Raw genomic sequence first — 16,629 nt, 5'->3', positions numbered from 1 at the left:
ACCCTCACTCACCCTCAACACCTCACCCTCACTCACCCTCAACCCCTCACCCTCACTCACCCTCAACCCCTCACCCTCAACACCTCATTCACCCTCACTCTCACTCACACTCAGTCACCCTCACTCACCCTCAACCCCTCACCCTCACCCTCACTCACCCTCACTCACCCTCACCCTCACTCACCCTCACTCACCCTCAACACCTCACCCTCAATCACCCTCACCCTCACTCACCCTCAACCCCTCACCCTCACTCACCCTCACCTTCACCCTTTCACCCTCAACCCCTCACCCTCACTCACCCTCAACCCCTCACCCACCCTCAATCCCTCACCCTCACTCACCCTCACTCACACTCACTCACCCTCACTCACCCTCACCCTCACTCACCCTCACTCACCCTCACCCTCACTCACCCTCACTCACCCTCACTCACCCTCACCCTCACTCACCCTCACTCACCCTCAATGCCTCACCCTCACTCACCCTCAACCCCTCACCCTCACTCACCCTCAACCCCTCACCCTCACCCTCACTCACCCTCAACACTTCACCCTCAACCCCTCACTCACCCTCACTCTCTCACCCTCACTCACCCTCAACCCCTCAGCCTCATCCTCACTCACCCTCACCCTCACTTACCCTCAACCCCTCACCCTCACTCACCCTCACCCTCACTCACCCTCAACCCCTCACACTCACTCACCCTCACTCACCCTCAACTCCTCACCCTCAACACCTCACCCTCACCCTCACTCACCCTCAACCTCAACCCCTCACCCTCACTCACCCTCACCCTCACTCACCCTCAACCCCTCACCCTCAACACCTCACCCTCAACCCCTCACCCTCACTCACCCTCACAACACATATTGTGTTACAATAGGTGTCACATTTGCGAAAGATAAAACTATCTAGGGATGTAGCATAACGACCAGAGCTGCCATATAAGTAACGTAAATACAAAAGATGTTGCATTCCAAATGCTATAGGTGTCACATTTGCAAAAGTTATAACTATTGGCATTGTAAATGACAAAGCCATCAATTTAGCAATTTTAACAACGAAAAAATAAATAAATTATGTCATTTACAAGACCAATAACTAAAACTTTTCTAATGCGAGGCCTATTGCATTCCAACCCCACTCATCCACGCAACGCCACTCACACACGCAACGCCACTCACACACGCAACGCCACTCACACATGCAACGCCACTCACACACGCAACGCCACTCACACACGCAACGCCACTCACACACGCTACGCCACTCACACACGCAACGCCACTCACACACGCAACGCCACTCACACACGCAACGCCACTCACACACGCCACTCATCCACGCAACGCCACTCATCCACGCAACACCACTCATCCATTTGCAAAACGAAAAATGTCAAACTCTTCTATTGCGAGACCTATTGCATTTTCAATGCTTGTTTGTTTTTCTGTCTCAGCAGGAAGGTGCCTTAGTGCCAAATGATGTTTTATGATATTTACAACTGTCTATACTAAGCTGTCTATTATGTGTTCTATATGTATTTGATACTATGTACTTTTATGGTTCAACAAACCGCAATAAAGTTACTGGTTGATTGATAAATACATAGCAAAAATAGGTAAACATTGCTGATTTGTACAGAATGTGAAGACCTTGAAAAATACTAGACAAATCAGCAGAATTCACAAGAAATGGGAACTGAAAACAGGAAAGACTAGTTATTATTAAAGTTTTCATATAAAATACATACATTATTTTGCAGACCTGCATTTATTTTTAAATAAAGATCCCATTTTTATTAAACATACTTTCTCTCATAAATCGGTTCAGTGGTGTTCTGAATAAGGAAAAAGGCACACTTTAAACATATGTTTAATTTTATGAGGTACTTCGATATAATAGTGTTAAATAGGTATTCACAACACACATTCACTCCTCACTATTACTATAGGTTTTTTGTACTTTTAGTTGAAGCTGTAGATAAATATGATGTTAATAAAGCCTTATGTAAGATACCAAAATGCAATTGCAACTCAGTGTGCCACAACCAACAAAAAAGATACATTTATACACTTCTTCCCAGAGTTCAACTCTGCCTGCAGGGGTTAGGTGCAGTTTATCAGTCTCGAGGCTTAGGCCTCAGCACCCATTGATAGTGATGCATTTTTTTTAAATGTAAGAGGAATTACAACAGTTGGTTGAAACTACTGTGACCTTCATTTACTGCACAAACGCCGAGCCCTTCCAAGGCACCACCTACTCCATAGAGGAAGCTTGTTGCAGCCTGCTACAGCCGCTACATCTCGCCGGACCCGCTTCGCGGCTTGTAGCGGTTTTGAGGACAGAGAAGGGGCGCTTACCTGGACTGACCGGCAGGGCTGCGAGCGACAGCGGTGGACTCCGAGGACCAGGAGTCCCCGCGCGCCCTTAGTCCAGCTGGGCTGCTCTCCCTGCCGGCCCCGCCCTCACCCTCACCTTCACAGCGCTAAATACCGCCGTCACCTGGCCTCCAGTGGATACACTGCACAAACGCCGAGCCCTTCCAAGGCACCACCTACTCCATAGAGGAAGCTTGTTGCAGCCTGCTACAGCCGCTACATCTCGCCGGACCCTTCGCGGCTTGTAGCGGTTTTCAGGACAGAGAAGGGGCGCTTACCTGGACTGACCGGCAGGGCTGCGAGCGACAGCGGTGGACTCCGAGGACCAGGAGTCCCCGCGCGCCCTTAGTCCAGCTGGGCTGCTCTCCCTGCCGGCCCCGCCCTCCCGGTAGCCTATTGGACAGCTACATAGAGGACCTACCGTTCCCGCTGCGCGGGAGCGCGCGGGAGGGCGCCGGGAGAAGCCCGGGACAAGGGCGGGACCGTCTGTGGCCGTCCGGGGTCGATAGCGGCCGGGCCGGGCTCACTCTCTTTGCCCTTGCAGATTGTAAGTTAGACTTCCCGAATTTTGTTATATTTCTTTGGTAGCTGACCTCCTGGTAGAATTGTGCTTTTTCTATTTTTAGTGCCTTTTTCTTGTCAATCAGACTAGTGTTTCCCAATCCTGCCTCTTGCCTTACACGTCCCCATACGTCCTCAGTGATGTCTACCTCTGAGGTTACCCAGGCGCCGGCCATACAAGGGTCTCCCTTGCTTGGACCTTTGGACACATTTTTTGCCAAAATCAAGACTGATGTAGACCGGGAGCTCACTCTGGCAGAGAAACGAGCGGGTCGACGTCTCTCCATTGAAAAATTAAAACTAAGTCCTCTTCAGCCCCTGGATGCAACCATAACAACTCTATCGTCCCCCATGGATCTTACCACACCAGTAGATCACGTTAATACTTCCCCTTCTATAGAAGGCATTCTTCTCATTTTCCAGACTAGTCCCCCGGTACAGAAGGACATTATTACTATTTCTGACTCCATTCATTCCCAGGTACCTGACACCCAGATCATTGATCTAAGCACTCCTTCTGCGGAATCAGCTCTCCTTTATGATATTGGCATACCTTCCCCTGTGTTTACACCAATTGGACCTGACCATCATACCAAGAGTATTCCCGTGGGCCAGCCTCTAATATCATCGCTTAGGGACTCCACTAAGAGTCTCAAAACCCCCTCTGGTATAATCCCCTCTGGCTCTCCACCAAGGAAGAGAAGAAAGAAGCTTATCATTAAAAGGAGAACCGCTCCTCCCATTCAAGTGCCACACATTCCATTCACTATCCCAGACAAGGCAGGGACTGTAGATCTCGCGAAAGAGATGACCGCCAACTCAATCTCGGTACCCAGTTACGCAGGGTTACTGAATGACATCGACCACCTCATTAAGGCGTTGATCCTTCCCCTTACTGAAAGGATCAAAAGATTAGGGGAGAACGTCGACAAAATCTTACAAGAACAAAAGGGGATTCCTTGCCCTAAATCGAACGTCACGAGAGACTTACCACAGCCCACTAAGGAATCTAAACCACCTAAGACGGTGTCCGGTATCCCTAAGGCAATTGCACCATCTATAGCTGGGTCACCAAAATTCCCCCAGAACGGTAACCCCAATGCCAAAAATAGTAATAATAGTAATATCAATACCACTGTATTGGAAAAATCCTTGACCGTAGGAAAACTTCATACCACTACAAGGCCCCATAGTACGCATTCCAATAATAGCATTAATTCAAAACCCCCTTTTACTGTAACACATCAATCTAATAGAAGATCAAGGAATACCGCTGATCTACCACCTGAGTGCATAAACTATGTTATAGCACTTACAGGAGTTCCGCCCCCGCCAGAAGGTAACCCTGAACATCAGGCCAATTTAAAAAACAAGGTTATCTATTGGTTGAGGAGAAACAGACCACTTCCGCCACATTTAAATGGTGATATCGTCTCGGCCAGGCGATGCCACTGGGTAGGTAGCAGACCCAAGGATATTGAAGGCGATGTGATCTTAGTTAACTTCAAAGATCACAGATTGGTCACATACATCAGTGACTGGTATCCCGGAACGGGAGAGGGGGGAATCTCAACCCATAACTTAAGCTACTTCTATCCCGAGGCCATGCTGAGACAACCACCAGCTCGGTCTAGATTTTACCATTCTGATAGCTATGGTCGCCAAAAAGCCCCCGGTGGCCCTACTATTTCTACATCTCATAAACATCATACGGGCCACAACACTCCCTTCCCCTACCCTTTGCACACCTCTGCCCCAATCTCGCATAGATTATTTGCCCCACATAGTATGGATGGCATGCGAACACCAAGGGGTCGGAATCACTACGATAATACCAATGATTTCTGGTTGCAGCCCAGCCAGGCACCCCTACCACCGAGAAATTTTCATCACCCCAGCGTGCACTGGGGCGATCCAAAACATCATAACCCTAAAGATTTCTGGAATATACCCCTGTCCAATTTTTACCATCCGCTCTCAGGCTTAGATGACAATGAATGACTTCATAAGTCGATTAATAAAGTTAAGCCTTCTGTGGGCTCGCAGTACAGTCAGTGCGTATCGGCCCACTTCTTGTCATCTAGCCCGTTTAAAAAGCAGCCTAAGAGCCATCAGGGCAGTATGGTGGCGGGGATGGATTCTTCTGGTGAACCCTTGCTACTTGGCTCTACACAATACTTGCCCCAACTGTCCACGCTCAATTGTTCCACTTTCAATCCTTCAATTCTTTCCCTTACCCGAATCACTCCAACTCAGCAATCAGATATACCTTGTGTGAATGCTGGCCGCACACGTGGGGTCATTAGTAATGTACCCGTTTCTAATTCACTTCTCTCATGGAATGTTGCGGGGCTAGCCAGTAAAGTTCACAACAAAGCCTGGTTAGATGTTATTCACATGCACGACATCATATGTTTCCAAGAAACTTGGTGTTGTGAAGAAGTTCATCTTCTGGGGTACCAAACTTTTCACTCCTCGGCCACGCTGTCAGCTCAGGGTCATAATAAGGTGTGTTTATGTTTCAACAACAGCAAAGGTTAAGATCCACAAATTCTTCTCCAGTACCCACTTCCAAATTTTATCTTTTAAGTGGGGCATGTCAGAGAATATTATACTGGTGAACTTTTACAATAATATGTCTGATATTGAACTGGAGTCCACCATGTCATATATGTCACGTCTGATGTTGCATTCTGTGGATCACTTTAAGGGGGCAATAATAATTTGGGTAGGGGACTTTAACTGTACGATTTGCCCACAGTCCGATTCTCCTTTGTGTGGTCTTGCAGATTTTGGTGAGGAAATTCCAACTCATTTTGTTCACACAAAGAGGGGGATGCTGTTAAACACTTTTGTTTTTAATTTTGATCTTGGTTTTGCCAACCAGATCTGTCCCGCACCTGTGCAGTTTGAGCCAACCTTCTTTGGTAGAGGTTGCAACTCAACTATTGACTTTATACTAACCACTGCCAAGCTTGGGTTTTTGATCTCGTGGGTGGTTGGCAAGGATGTATTCAGCGACCACTACCCCCTTTCCATCAGTGTAAAAGTAAAGGAGCGAAATGTTAAAAATCCCACCCATCGCATGTATCCTTATAGGTTAGAACTATCTAAAACTAATGGCTACGTGGTGAAATGGGAGAAGATTGTCCCCAGCGTGTTTCTGAAAAAGCTACTCTCCGAGTCTGTAAATGATGTTAATGTTTGCCTTGGGGAAGATGCGGACCCCTCTTCTGTCATGACAGCTTTTGCCAATATCCAATATCGGATTAAAAATTTGCTGACCAGGGCAGTGAATAATAATAACACACCTAGAGAAGGGTGGTTTCATGGGAAGTGCACGAAAGCACTAAAAGCCCTTAAAAAAGTTTTAGCCCTTAAACCGAGGGATCCTCACATAATCCGCAGTGCTAGGCAAGCATATAAACGTGTATTAAAAGAAAGAACCCTGGCCTTAAAAAAGCAAGCCTGGGCCACACTAAGAGAAGCATCCTCCCAGAAAAATACCACTAAATTTTGGAGATTGGTCAAATCTTTGTACCAACCGAATCATAGTGGAAATAAAATAGATCTGGCAATAACGGGCGATAGATGGCTTGCACATTTTAGGCAATTATATAAGCACACAAAGCCAGCCGACGTTACCATCTCGATAGGGCGGACTCCAATATCTCCCCAAACTACAGAAAGCAGGTCGGACACCCATCTCCCAGTCTCCCCATTCCCGATTGATGTTACTTTTTCAGTAGGTGAAGTGCAGGATGCAATTAGGGCCAGTGCAGCAGGTAAAGCTCCAGGGCCAGACTGTACCCCGGTAGACGTGTACAAAGCTGAACCACACTTCTGGGCCCATCTGCTTACAAATGTGCTGAACAAGGGCAATCAAAAGGGGTTTATTGAAACTTGGTCGGACGCAATAGTGGTCCCCATTTTTAAAAAGGGCAGGCGAGACGACCCGACCTGCTACAGGCCAATATCCTTATTGGATGGCCTCATGAAATTAGCAGGGAGGATTATTTTAAAGAGACTTCAGGAGTGGGAGGAAGAGCACAATGTTGTCCCACACTTCCAATATGGATTTAGGAAGGGCCTAGGGACTGCCGAGCAGTGTCTAAACCTGGCCCTTTTATGTGCTAAATACACTCAGGCTAGAGGTGGGTCACTTTTTATAACTTTTGTTGATTTAAGTTGTGCTTTTGACTGCGTGGACCATATCTTTTTATGGTCAACATTGGCCGAGATGGGCATTGATGCACGCATAATCACCTTCATTAGAGAGCTGTATCATAACTGCGGGGCAAGAGTAAGATATGGCAAGCAGGGCAAATGTACCGATAAATTTGCCCTGTCAAGAGGGGTTAGACAAGGGTGTATTTTGGCCCCAAGGCTATTTACTTATTATATAAATTCAGTGGGCCAATACCTCTCTCTTTTTCAAAATGATTACCCTACCGTGAAAGGTTCACCGGTGCCAATCCTCTTGTACGCCGATGATGCGGCAATAATGTCCCAGACTCAAGTGGGACTGCAGAGGGCGGTGACTAAATTTGCAGGGTTTATGCAGGATAGAGGGTTGAAAGTGAATATTTCAAAAACATATACCATGCCATGTACCAACAAGCGTAGGAGGGCGCCTTGTAATGTGTCCCTGGACAAACAGAATATAGCCACTGTAGATAAGTTCTGCTACTTGGGCATACTGTTTGACAGGCGATGCCGTTGGAAGCAGGCGATCGAAGCGAGGAAACTGGCCTTCATTCGCACCATAGGCGCTTTACGTGCTTTTTCTAACAGAGTGGGTGGTAAACCCATCAAAGAGCTGGTACAGATATACCGGGCGAAGTGTGTGTCCACAGCCACCTACGGGGCGGGACTTTGGGGCATTGAGAAGGATCAATCTCTGCAGGGCTGCGAGAATCAATTCATCAGTTATCTTCTAGGTGTAGCAAAAACTTCATCTTCATTTATGACGCACATAGAGACAGGAGTTAAGTACCTGAGCGACATAATTAAGATGGCCCCAATTCTTTTATGGCACAAGGTATGGACCACAAGGGAAGCCAGTTTCAACAGGGACCTCTTGGAGGATTGCCTGGCCCTAGATGGGGTTGCAAGTTTCCGATGGTTGTCGTATGTAAGATCTTTACTTAATGACCTGGGTCTCCCAGATTATTTTGTAAAACCTAGAACCTTGGAGGGTATATCTAGATCAGTTCTTAGAAAAATACTAACCACCCATCTGGAAACTTTGAGATGGAATGTTGAAAAGAATAAACAAACCATCTTAAATTTTCAAGAGGTCACTCCCAACGAAGGCATGCAAAAGTACCTAAATGTGGATCCCAGCCCGTATCACAGAATGCTTTTGTCCCGTCTTCGCCTTGGGTCCTTCTTTCGTATGGTATCTGTACCGGAGATGAATAATTGGTCTACCTCTAAACTGTCCTGCACATGCGATAATACCGCTCTGCAATCTAACCTGCATATAATGTTCTTTTGCACTTTCTATTCCACCCCCAGAAAACTTTATCTAAAACCTCTTTTAAATCGGTGGGGTGTAAGAAATTGTAGGCCTGCCTTCTTAAGATTATTAAAACTCGAAGACGAGCATGTGATTTTTGCGGTATCTTGTTTTTTAAGATCTGTCATGTTGTTGCGGAAAACCATGCGGTAAAACATTTTTTTGCCTGGGCCCCTCCATGCTCATTGTGTTGGACAGTACAAATTGCACTTTAAATTGTATCGCACTTGAACGAATTTTTTAATGATTTGATTATTACATTTGCTGTTTTTAACTGTTAACGCATGCGTAAACATTTATTAATTGTGATTATATTCTGATGTATGTGTTGTGCTTTTATGATTTTTTATGAAAATCGAATAAAGCTTCTTATTATTATATTATTATTATTATTATTATTAACAAAGTCCTCTCTAATTCACCAGTGTTGCCATTGATACCATTTCAAAGCCTATATCCTGTATGCTGTAACTGCAAAAGCATACCATGTTCACAGTACTTTGCATGAGATCCTAACTTCAATTTAATTAAATCGCTGTGCAATTAAGTCTTTTACTCGTGCATTTTAAAAATGTAAACTTTTTTCTTTACATCATATGGCTAAACTGTACATAAGGATCCTGTATTACACCTTTCTGTACAATCAACAGTTATATTAGACTCTTCTTGTATGTTTTTTTAATAATTGAGAAAAAAGGTTAGGTTAAATATTTATTTTTAAATTGACATTCATCAGGGTAATGTTTCCCTCAGATCATCTACCGATTTGGAAAAGCTGGGTGGAGTGACAGGAGCCAGTGCACTAGATGCAAGAGGCAGAATTCTACACCTTGATTTCTGACCTGTTTGTAAAAATAGATGTGTAGCAAGTAGTCTTCCAGATGCTTTGCTGTAAGGTATATAAAAATACTGTGCTCCTTTAAGACAATTACAAATATAAGGACTAGATGATCAGTGACAATAACCTTGCTTTCTAAGACTTTACCATCTTGAATCGGAATGCCTGCCTTCATTAGGGAAAGCCTTTCAACTTCTTAAGCTGACAGCCGTTTCACAGGTGACTTGAAGGTGTTTTTTTTTTTTAAATGACAGAGCCAGATAATGCTCCGTCAGAAGCTAACCAGTCTTCTACCACTATGTTGGGTGAGGGAACCAGCAGTGTGGTCAAGTGGGACATCTGATGATTTGCAGTAGAAATTCCACATCTGCCTCTCACTAAATTACTCCCTTAGTCCATATTTCGGGTGCGCTAACAAATAGCCTTAGAAAACTGCGGAGTAACTGCTCTATCCTTTTTACAGGTGATGTAAAGTTATTGTTTCAAATTTACTAGAAGTTGAACTTCTCCAGTAGACGTCGCTTCTTTAAGCAATCTGAAAAGCATTTTACTACCTTTCTAGGGTGGACATTATCACATGCATTCAATTTTTTCAGAGTTTTTGAGTATATTACTCTAGGTTTGTAATAGACTTCAGCAGTCTTTTTCACCGCAGAAGAGTTCTTCAGGTTTTCCAGGCAATATGTTTCCAACGTGACATTCCATTTCTAAATTTGTTGTAATATAAGATTGAAAATTTTTTGTACTTTATTTTGATTTTTAAACAGCCATACATAGAATAATGACGTGTAATTGGTATTTCACATACCGAACACAATCGTGGAGTATAAATAAATGAGTCGCAAAAAAACATTCAGGGCTACCAGTATGCTGTCCAGGGTACAGATATAAGATTAACATTTTGCTGCAAAAGGGATTGTTAGGTCTGGAATCATGGAGGTTTACCTCTGGAACGGTTCTGTGCTAGACTGCTCGAGTCATCACTGACACTACTATTTGCCCCTAAATGTATAATCTATAAAGAATCTATCATCTATGGCAGTGGTTCTTAACATTTTGACTTGTGTGGACCCACACTGAATCATTACTGGAAACCTGGGAACCCGGCCTGAGCATTTTTTATAATGTGAACCTCAAGGCAGTACACAACAATAGGAAACAAGTATATCTGAAACAAATGCACACATTATGGAATATTTAATTTAATTCACAAACAAAAACATTTTGAAAATAGAAATGTTAATGGGTAAATTTGAGTTTTTCAAAACATGAAGCAATATGCTAGCATCTAGCATTGCTGTCTTTTCTGCTCCTAATGCATTCCGTTTTTATCCCGGCGCAATACAGTGCTGCTTCAATTAAGCCACCAACCATCCATACTAGATTCGATTTGCTGTACTTGTGATGCTCCCACAAATAAAGATAAGAATACAAACTTACATTTTAGCTTCACATTTCATATTCCTTCCAATTAACAACCATTTGTTTTATTTCGTTTTTTATGTACTTTATTAATTTACTATTAATTATTTTACAACCAGTCACTGACCCCTTAAGTAGGTGCCTTCAACCTCCAGGGGTCCTCAGACAACAGGTTAAAACCCACTGATCTGTGAACTAGGATCAGGAAAGAAACTGCTTTCTGCTGAATCTGACTGTTTTACAGGTTATCTGCCTTGGTTTTGATGAGCCTTAAATTATTCAACAACATGCTGATATTTGTTTTCAGACTTTGAATCTCAAGTTCTAAATTACATCAAAATATAATTATGCATCCGAGGGATGCAAAAAGTGCGATTTGATAATGTTTAATGTAAGAAAAACATGTATATGTTGAAGAGAAGAGAAAACATTATGCATAGTTGTGCACACTGTAGGTATGGGAATATCCTTATTAAATGGAGGGTCTCCTGTTCTTAGCCATTGATAACAGGAATACAGTGAACACGCTACAATTAGAAGCAGATATGAGGTGGGCGGAAGAAAAAACGAGCCTACAAAAGAAGCTAGTAGAGTGTGGGCTGCTGGTCCAGTTGTTACCTCAAAATTCTTACCATGTGCTAACTGTTTTTCATTTGCCGTGACTATGTTTGAATCTGTGTGAAAAGTAACATTGTGTTTGTTTTTTGGAATTTTAGGTACCAAACCTAGTTCCAGTTTTGATGTTCAAATTGGGAAGACCCTTGCAACCAGTTCTGTACCGTGAAATTCTCTACACATTGCCGACTTTGGGCACGCATAAGGTCAGTGCAAATTCTTACCCTCCGTCCAGACCAGTACCAAGTTCAACATGATTTTAGTTTATTGCCCTGAGCTGCATTGGGGCCCTACTGTCTACACAACTAGCAGGGAGTTTCTTAGAAGCACATAGTAAAACAAATAGGAGGATTATGACGAGCATGGGATCCATGTCTGGTCATCCCTGTCACACCCAGGACATCTCACTGAAGTGTACAAAAACAATGATGGAGGGAATACTTGAATTAATCTCAGCCTCCAGAAATTACAACACCCTACTGACAAGAAACACATACAGCAAAACTGTTCTCGAGTTGCTTGTGGTTCTTTCAGGGAGGTGCATCGCCTGGCAGCTTGGGATGGACTCTTCCTATGAGGCGCAGGATCGTTAGTGATAGGGTGGGCCTCTGTCTAGAGGGGCATGGCGAGTGGAAAAACAATGGATTGGAATGTGGCCCGAGAGATTGCCAGTGGCTGAGATTAATTCAGACATTCTATCCATCACCTTGTTCTTGCAATTTACAACCCTGAGCGTGACGGGTAGACTTAGACGTGGGTCCCGTGCTTAATGTGCCATAGGACTCAAGCTAACCCTGCTGAATAACCCCCAGTAAGGTGATACCAATTATTGGTTGCTTGTGTTCCCTGGCAGTTCGGGACAGACTGCTCTCATGAGTCGCGAGGTTGGCACTGATTGCAAGTGACTTCGATTAATTCAAGCATTCCATCCATCACCCTTTTGTGGCTAATTGCAAAACTGACAGCTAGAAACATTGCTACACTCCAACAGCCACCAGGGCTGGTGCGGTACCTGCTGACAGTCTGCAGTTCCTAGAAACCTCAGTACTCCCCCAAACTCTTTATAGCTCTGTGAGCCTGAAGACCAGCCACGGGCTTCCGTACCGCCCTCTCTACTGGCATCGCTCTTCTAGTGAAGACTAGAAAGGCTGCCCTTAACCATCTGCTACCTTGCTGTCTTGGATAAGCTTTTTGACACACTGTTGTTTGAGGCCGTAGCAGAACCAGTGGAGATTGAGGGCATTTATGCTTTGATGGTGGTAACAGCTTCTCCACTGAAGGCTGCTCTGTTGTTTGAGCCACAATTCTTCAGGAAGCCTTAGGATATCTGGAAAAGTGTGCTCCCCAAGGTGGAAGTCTCAATATCTCCTACCTTTAAGTATTTCACTCTGAAAGACATTACCTGGCCAAGCTTCATTTGCCGTGCCGGGGATTCTAGCATAGGACTCGTGTACCTTTCTAGCCCGGTCAGACATGCTTTTTGAATCCTTGATTTTGGCCCATATTCTTATTCTGTTATGTAAACGCCAACTTGTTCCTATGAAAGTTTTCATAAGATTGATGGCTGTGTGCAATATTTAGCGATGGACAGCGCTCCGTGGACACTGTTGCATTGATTATTTCAGGGGCACGCTAAATAACTGACCAGTGATTTTGGATGATGCATTTATACCTACTCTTACAACTATTCTTCTTTTTATTGCCCTGTTATGATATATAGCTCTGCTATATAGGTTGCCTTTATTTAGGCTGGGGAAGGAGTTAAGCATCCCATTTAGATAGGTTAAGGCCCATTCCTCTCATTTTCACGCCAATTTTACGAGTATTCAAACTGGTGTAGTATACAATAACCCTTGTTTGCCTGCATGAAATGTTTTTCGACCTCATTGTGATCTATTTATGTGAAATAATCATTTTCTACCTTTGACTCTTAAGGTAGAACAACGGTGGATTTTAACAAACAGGATGTTATGGGCCTCCACCTGTATCAGGTGGATTGCCACCATCATTTAATACCAGTTTGTATTTTTTATTTATTTTTCTATTACATACTGACTTGAATTATTGGTCCTGAAGAATGCCTCTGAATCTGCGAATTTACCAAAGATAGGGCAGAAACACGTTGACCATATAGGGGAGAAACTACCTCTGACTTCCCTTCGCTGTTTTTACTTCTATCCTTTGGAGGCACCAGAATAAATTTTACATTTAGCCTACCAGGAAACAATTCATTTCACTTTGCACATACTAAATCAGCACTCTCTCTCAACCATACCAAATTCTCATCTAGGCTAAAAACACCTCAAGAGCTCCTCTTGTTTGGAGAGTTGTAGCTGGCTCCAGGTATCTTTGGTCCTGGTGTGAAGAGGGGATCTTATGATGAAGCATGCCACTTTCGGACGGGTGTGGGTTCTCATTCTAAATAAATAATTTTTTACTTACATAAACACATCTTGCTGTCTTTCCTCTTTTGTTTTTACCAGGCATACATTTTTGTGGTTCATAATAGTTAAGGAGTGGTACGTTGTTGGTTGGGTTATGAGCTCCCACTAGACTCCCTTTTTTGTTTTAACTCTAAAAGACAGCCCTGTCTTGGTCTCCGAGAACCACTAAGCTTAATTAGAGTTTTTGTCCTCCACTATGGCAAGGAGGCCAAATGTCTCTAGATATTGAAGAAGAAAATGTACCAGACGGCTGGGCGCGGGTCTCGCCCGTACTCAATCCATTGCTATTATGGCAGGCTAGAGGTTGCATCAGAGGAATAATTACGATCTGTACACTGCCTTGCTTCAAAATCATATCCTGCAAGAGCATAAAGTGTTTAACTTGGGGGTGTGATGCTGATGAACAAAAGCTGTTGGGATGGAAAAGTCCTCCACGTGGTAATGCACGTGCCCGTGCCCAGAGTGCCCAACTGTACTGAAGTCTGGATCACTAATGCTGATTGTAGTTGTCATAGGAAAACAGGGCTCATGCATGTGTGCCATGATCTAGGTCTGTCTCCTGGACTGCTGTCTTGTTGGACGGGAGGGGCACCCATAGCATAACCCTAATAGTAGTGGAATGCTACTGCCTTCACCAGGAGTTAAGTAGTATGAGAGCGGTGGTGGCAGCGTGCCGTCTAGTGATCAGTAGGGGTGAACACAAGTCCTCCAGGGTCACTCATTTTTAAAGTTCTGCTGCTCTATACTTACCTCACCCTTGGCCTACATCGGTTTGGTGTGGAGTGCTGCGCAGCGCAGGAGTATCTGCTCTGAGTGTATATGTGCCGGGGAAGGGTACAATACAGGAATAATGCAATATTGATCACCTTGTGTATGGTGAGTGCATGTGCTGGATGTATGTGTGGCTACGAGTGATACAATCCATGGAGAATGTAGTGTTTTGCAGTGCGTTCATTGTAAATGCATGTGGTTGGATGTATGTGTGCCTATGAGTGGTACAGTATATGAAGGCTACAGTGCTGTGCTGTGTCTGTGTAGGTGTATGTGTGCCTGTGGATGGTACATGAAGGACCCTGGGTTCCATTTTGGGAGCTCCAGGCATGCATGAAAGAAGATGAAGCGGATGTAGAGAAATCCCCCAGACAGATTTGTATATTGCTGCATTCCTGTCAGCTGGGTGGGACACACTCTGGAAAGGGTACAGTCAGGCTTCTCCTGTGTAGTTCAAAGGATGGTCTTTGATTCAGTAAGAGGCCACAAGGAAGGGGCCTAGGCACATCTCAGGAAAGCGATGGGGCTAATAAGAGAATCATAAAGAATAAGGCCGGGCCCCTGGCCGAAAGGCCTCTGGGTGACGAATGCACCAAGAATCTTCCTGAAGGACTTAGCATTCCGGAAAGACTGGTCCGCCATCTCCTGGAAGTGCACTAGGGACTACCTGGTACTGATTATAAAAACTGCCACGAGACTTACAGATGAGTTAATGATAAAGATTCAGATCATAGAGACCAAATTGAATAACACGGTTAATGTCACCATTTACAAAAAGAGGTTGGAAGAAATCAACAAAGAAATGAGTGACTCACAAGAATATCTAACGCAAACAAAACTGCAAAAACTGGGAAAAGAACTAAAGAAATTTTCCTTAGAGCGAATACATCCTTATAGCAGCAAAGATTACAATCTAAACGAAAACTGCTCCACTCACAGTTCCAACAGCGGGTCCTCTACGGATGGATCTGATTGGAGTGGAGATGATTTTTCAACATCCCTAAGAGGTAGAAATCGAAATAGAAGAGGGAACCGACGGGGACGGAACTATTGGCGTACACCACACTACCCAATGAATCCACCGAATATTCCATTCCACCCCTTCAACCCCCAATTTCAAGGATGGGTGGATCCCTTTTTCCAAGGACCACCGCCAATGAACCACCAAATGCAGCAACAAATGGGAGTCAATTACCAACAAGGGCCGCCTTTTTTAGGGAGAGGCCAAACCAACCAAAGAACAAGACTGAAAGGAGTAACTTGGCAAGACCAACCACGACAAGTGCAAACCAGGAGTGTGACCAAAGGGAGAGCAGGAACGAGCACAACAACCTCATAGTGAATTTGTCTAATAAAGTCCTGACAAAAGAACAAGAACAGATCCTTAATAAAGGCTTGGGGTATGTACCAACCCCCAACGTGGATATTTTTAAAACAAAATGTGAAATTGCAGAATTCTGCAGAAAGCTGAAATTGAAAGCTTTCTTTAAAGACCAAGCACCAAAAGTACAGGACGGTGACACTACACTAAGGAAGAAATCTACCTTCTGTCCACTGAACTCACAAATACCCATCGAAATTGTCACCTTCGTGCAGGCTCTAATGAAAGAAATTGATGCTCTAAAAGAAAATACCAATAAACCTTTTCAGAACCTCTCCAGGGCAGAACGACTTGCACTGGATGAACTAAAAAATGATGAAAATATTATCATTAAACAAGCCGACAAAGGGGGAGGAGTAGTACTCCTCTCAAAGGAAGGCTACAATCAACAATGCTTGGACCTTCTATCTGACCGGAAATACTACAAAGTGATCAAGACAGATCCAACACCGAGACTACAGAGGACAATCTTACTTATGGTAACAGAGGCTGAAACCAACAACTGGGTCTCCAAGAAAGAGGCTGAATTTCTGGAGACAAAGAATCCAAAGGTTCCTTACTTCTATTCACTACCGAAAACCCACAAAGCAAGAGTCCCACCACCGGGCAGACCAATTGTGCCTGGCATAGGCTCAGTGTTGGAACCGCTTTCACAATTCGCTGACCAATATTTAAAACCCCTTGTACAGAAG

General features: G+C 44.2%; 1 protein-coding gene across 1 annotated transcript in view; it reads left to right on the top strand.

The window, feature by feature from the left end:
- The window catches only part of FOCAD (focadhesin), a 1,210,644-nt gene that overhangs the window by 402,244 nt on the left and 791,771 nt on the right, over positions 1–16,629 (top strand). Inside the window, exon 14 of the mRNA XM_078675948.1 lies at positions 11,443–11,547. Coding sequence (XP_078532074.1) covers positions 11,443–11,547 — 105 coding nt within the window. The remainder of the gene's footprint in view (positions 1–11,442; positions 11,548–16,629) is intronic.

Source organism: Lissotriton helveticus, chromosome 2_1 (genome assembly GCF_964261635.1).
Source record: "Lissotriton helveticus chromosome 2_1, aLisHel1.1, whole genome shotgun sequence".
In the NCBI taxonomy this organism is placed as follows: Eukaryota; Metazoa; Chordata; class Amphibia; order Caudata; family Salamandridae; genus Lissotriton; species Lissotriton helveticus.
Note: the sequence above shows the minus strand (reverse complement) of the source record. Positions and strands in the feature narration are given on the sequence as shown.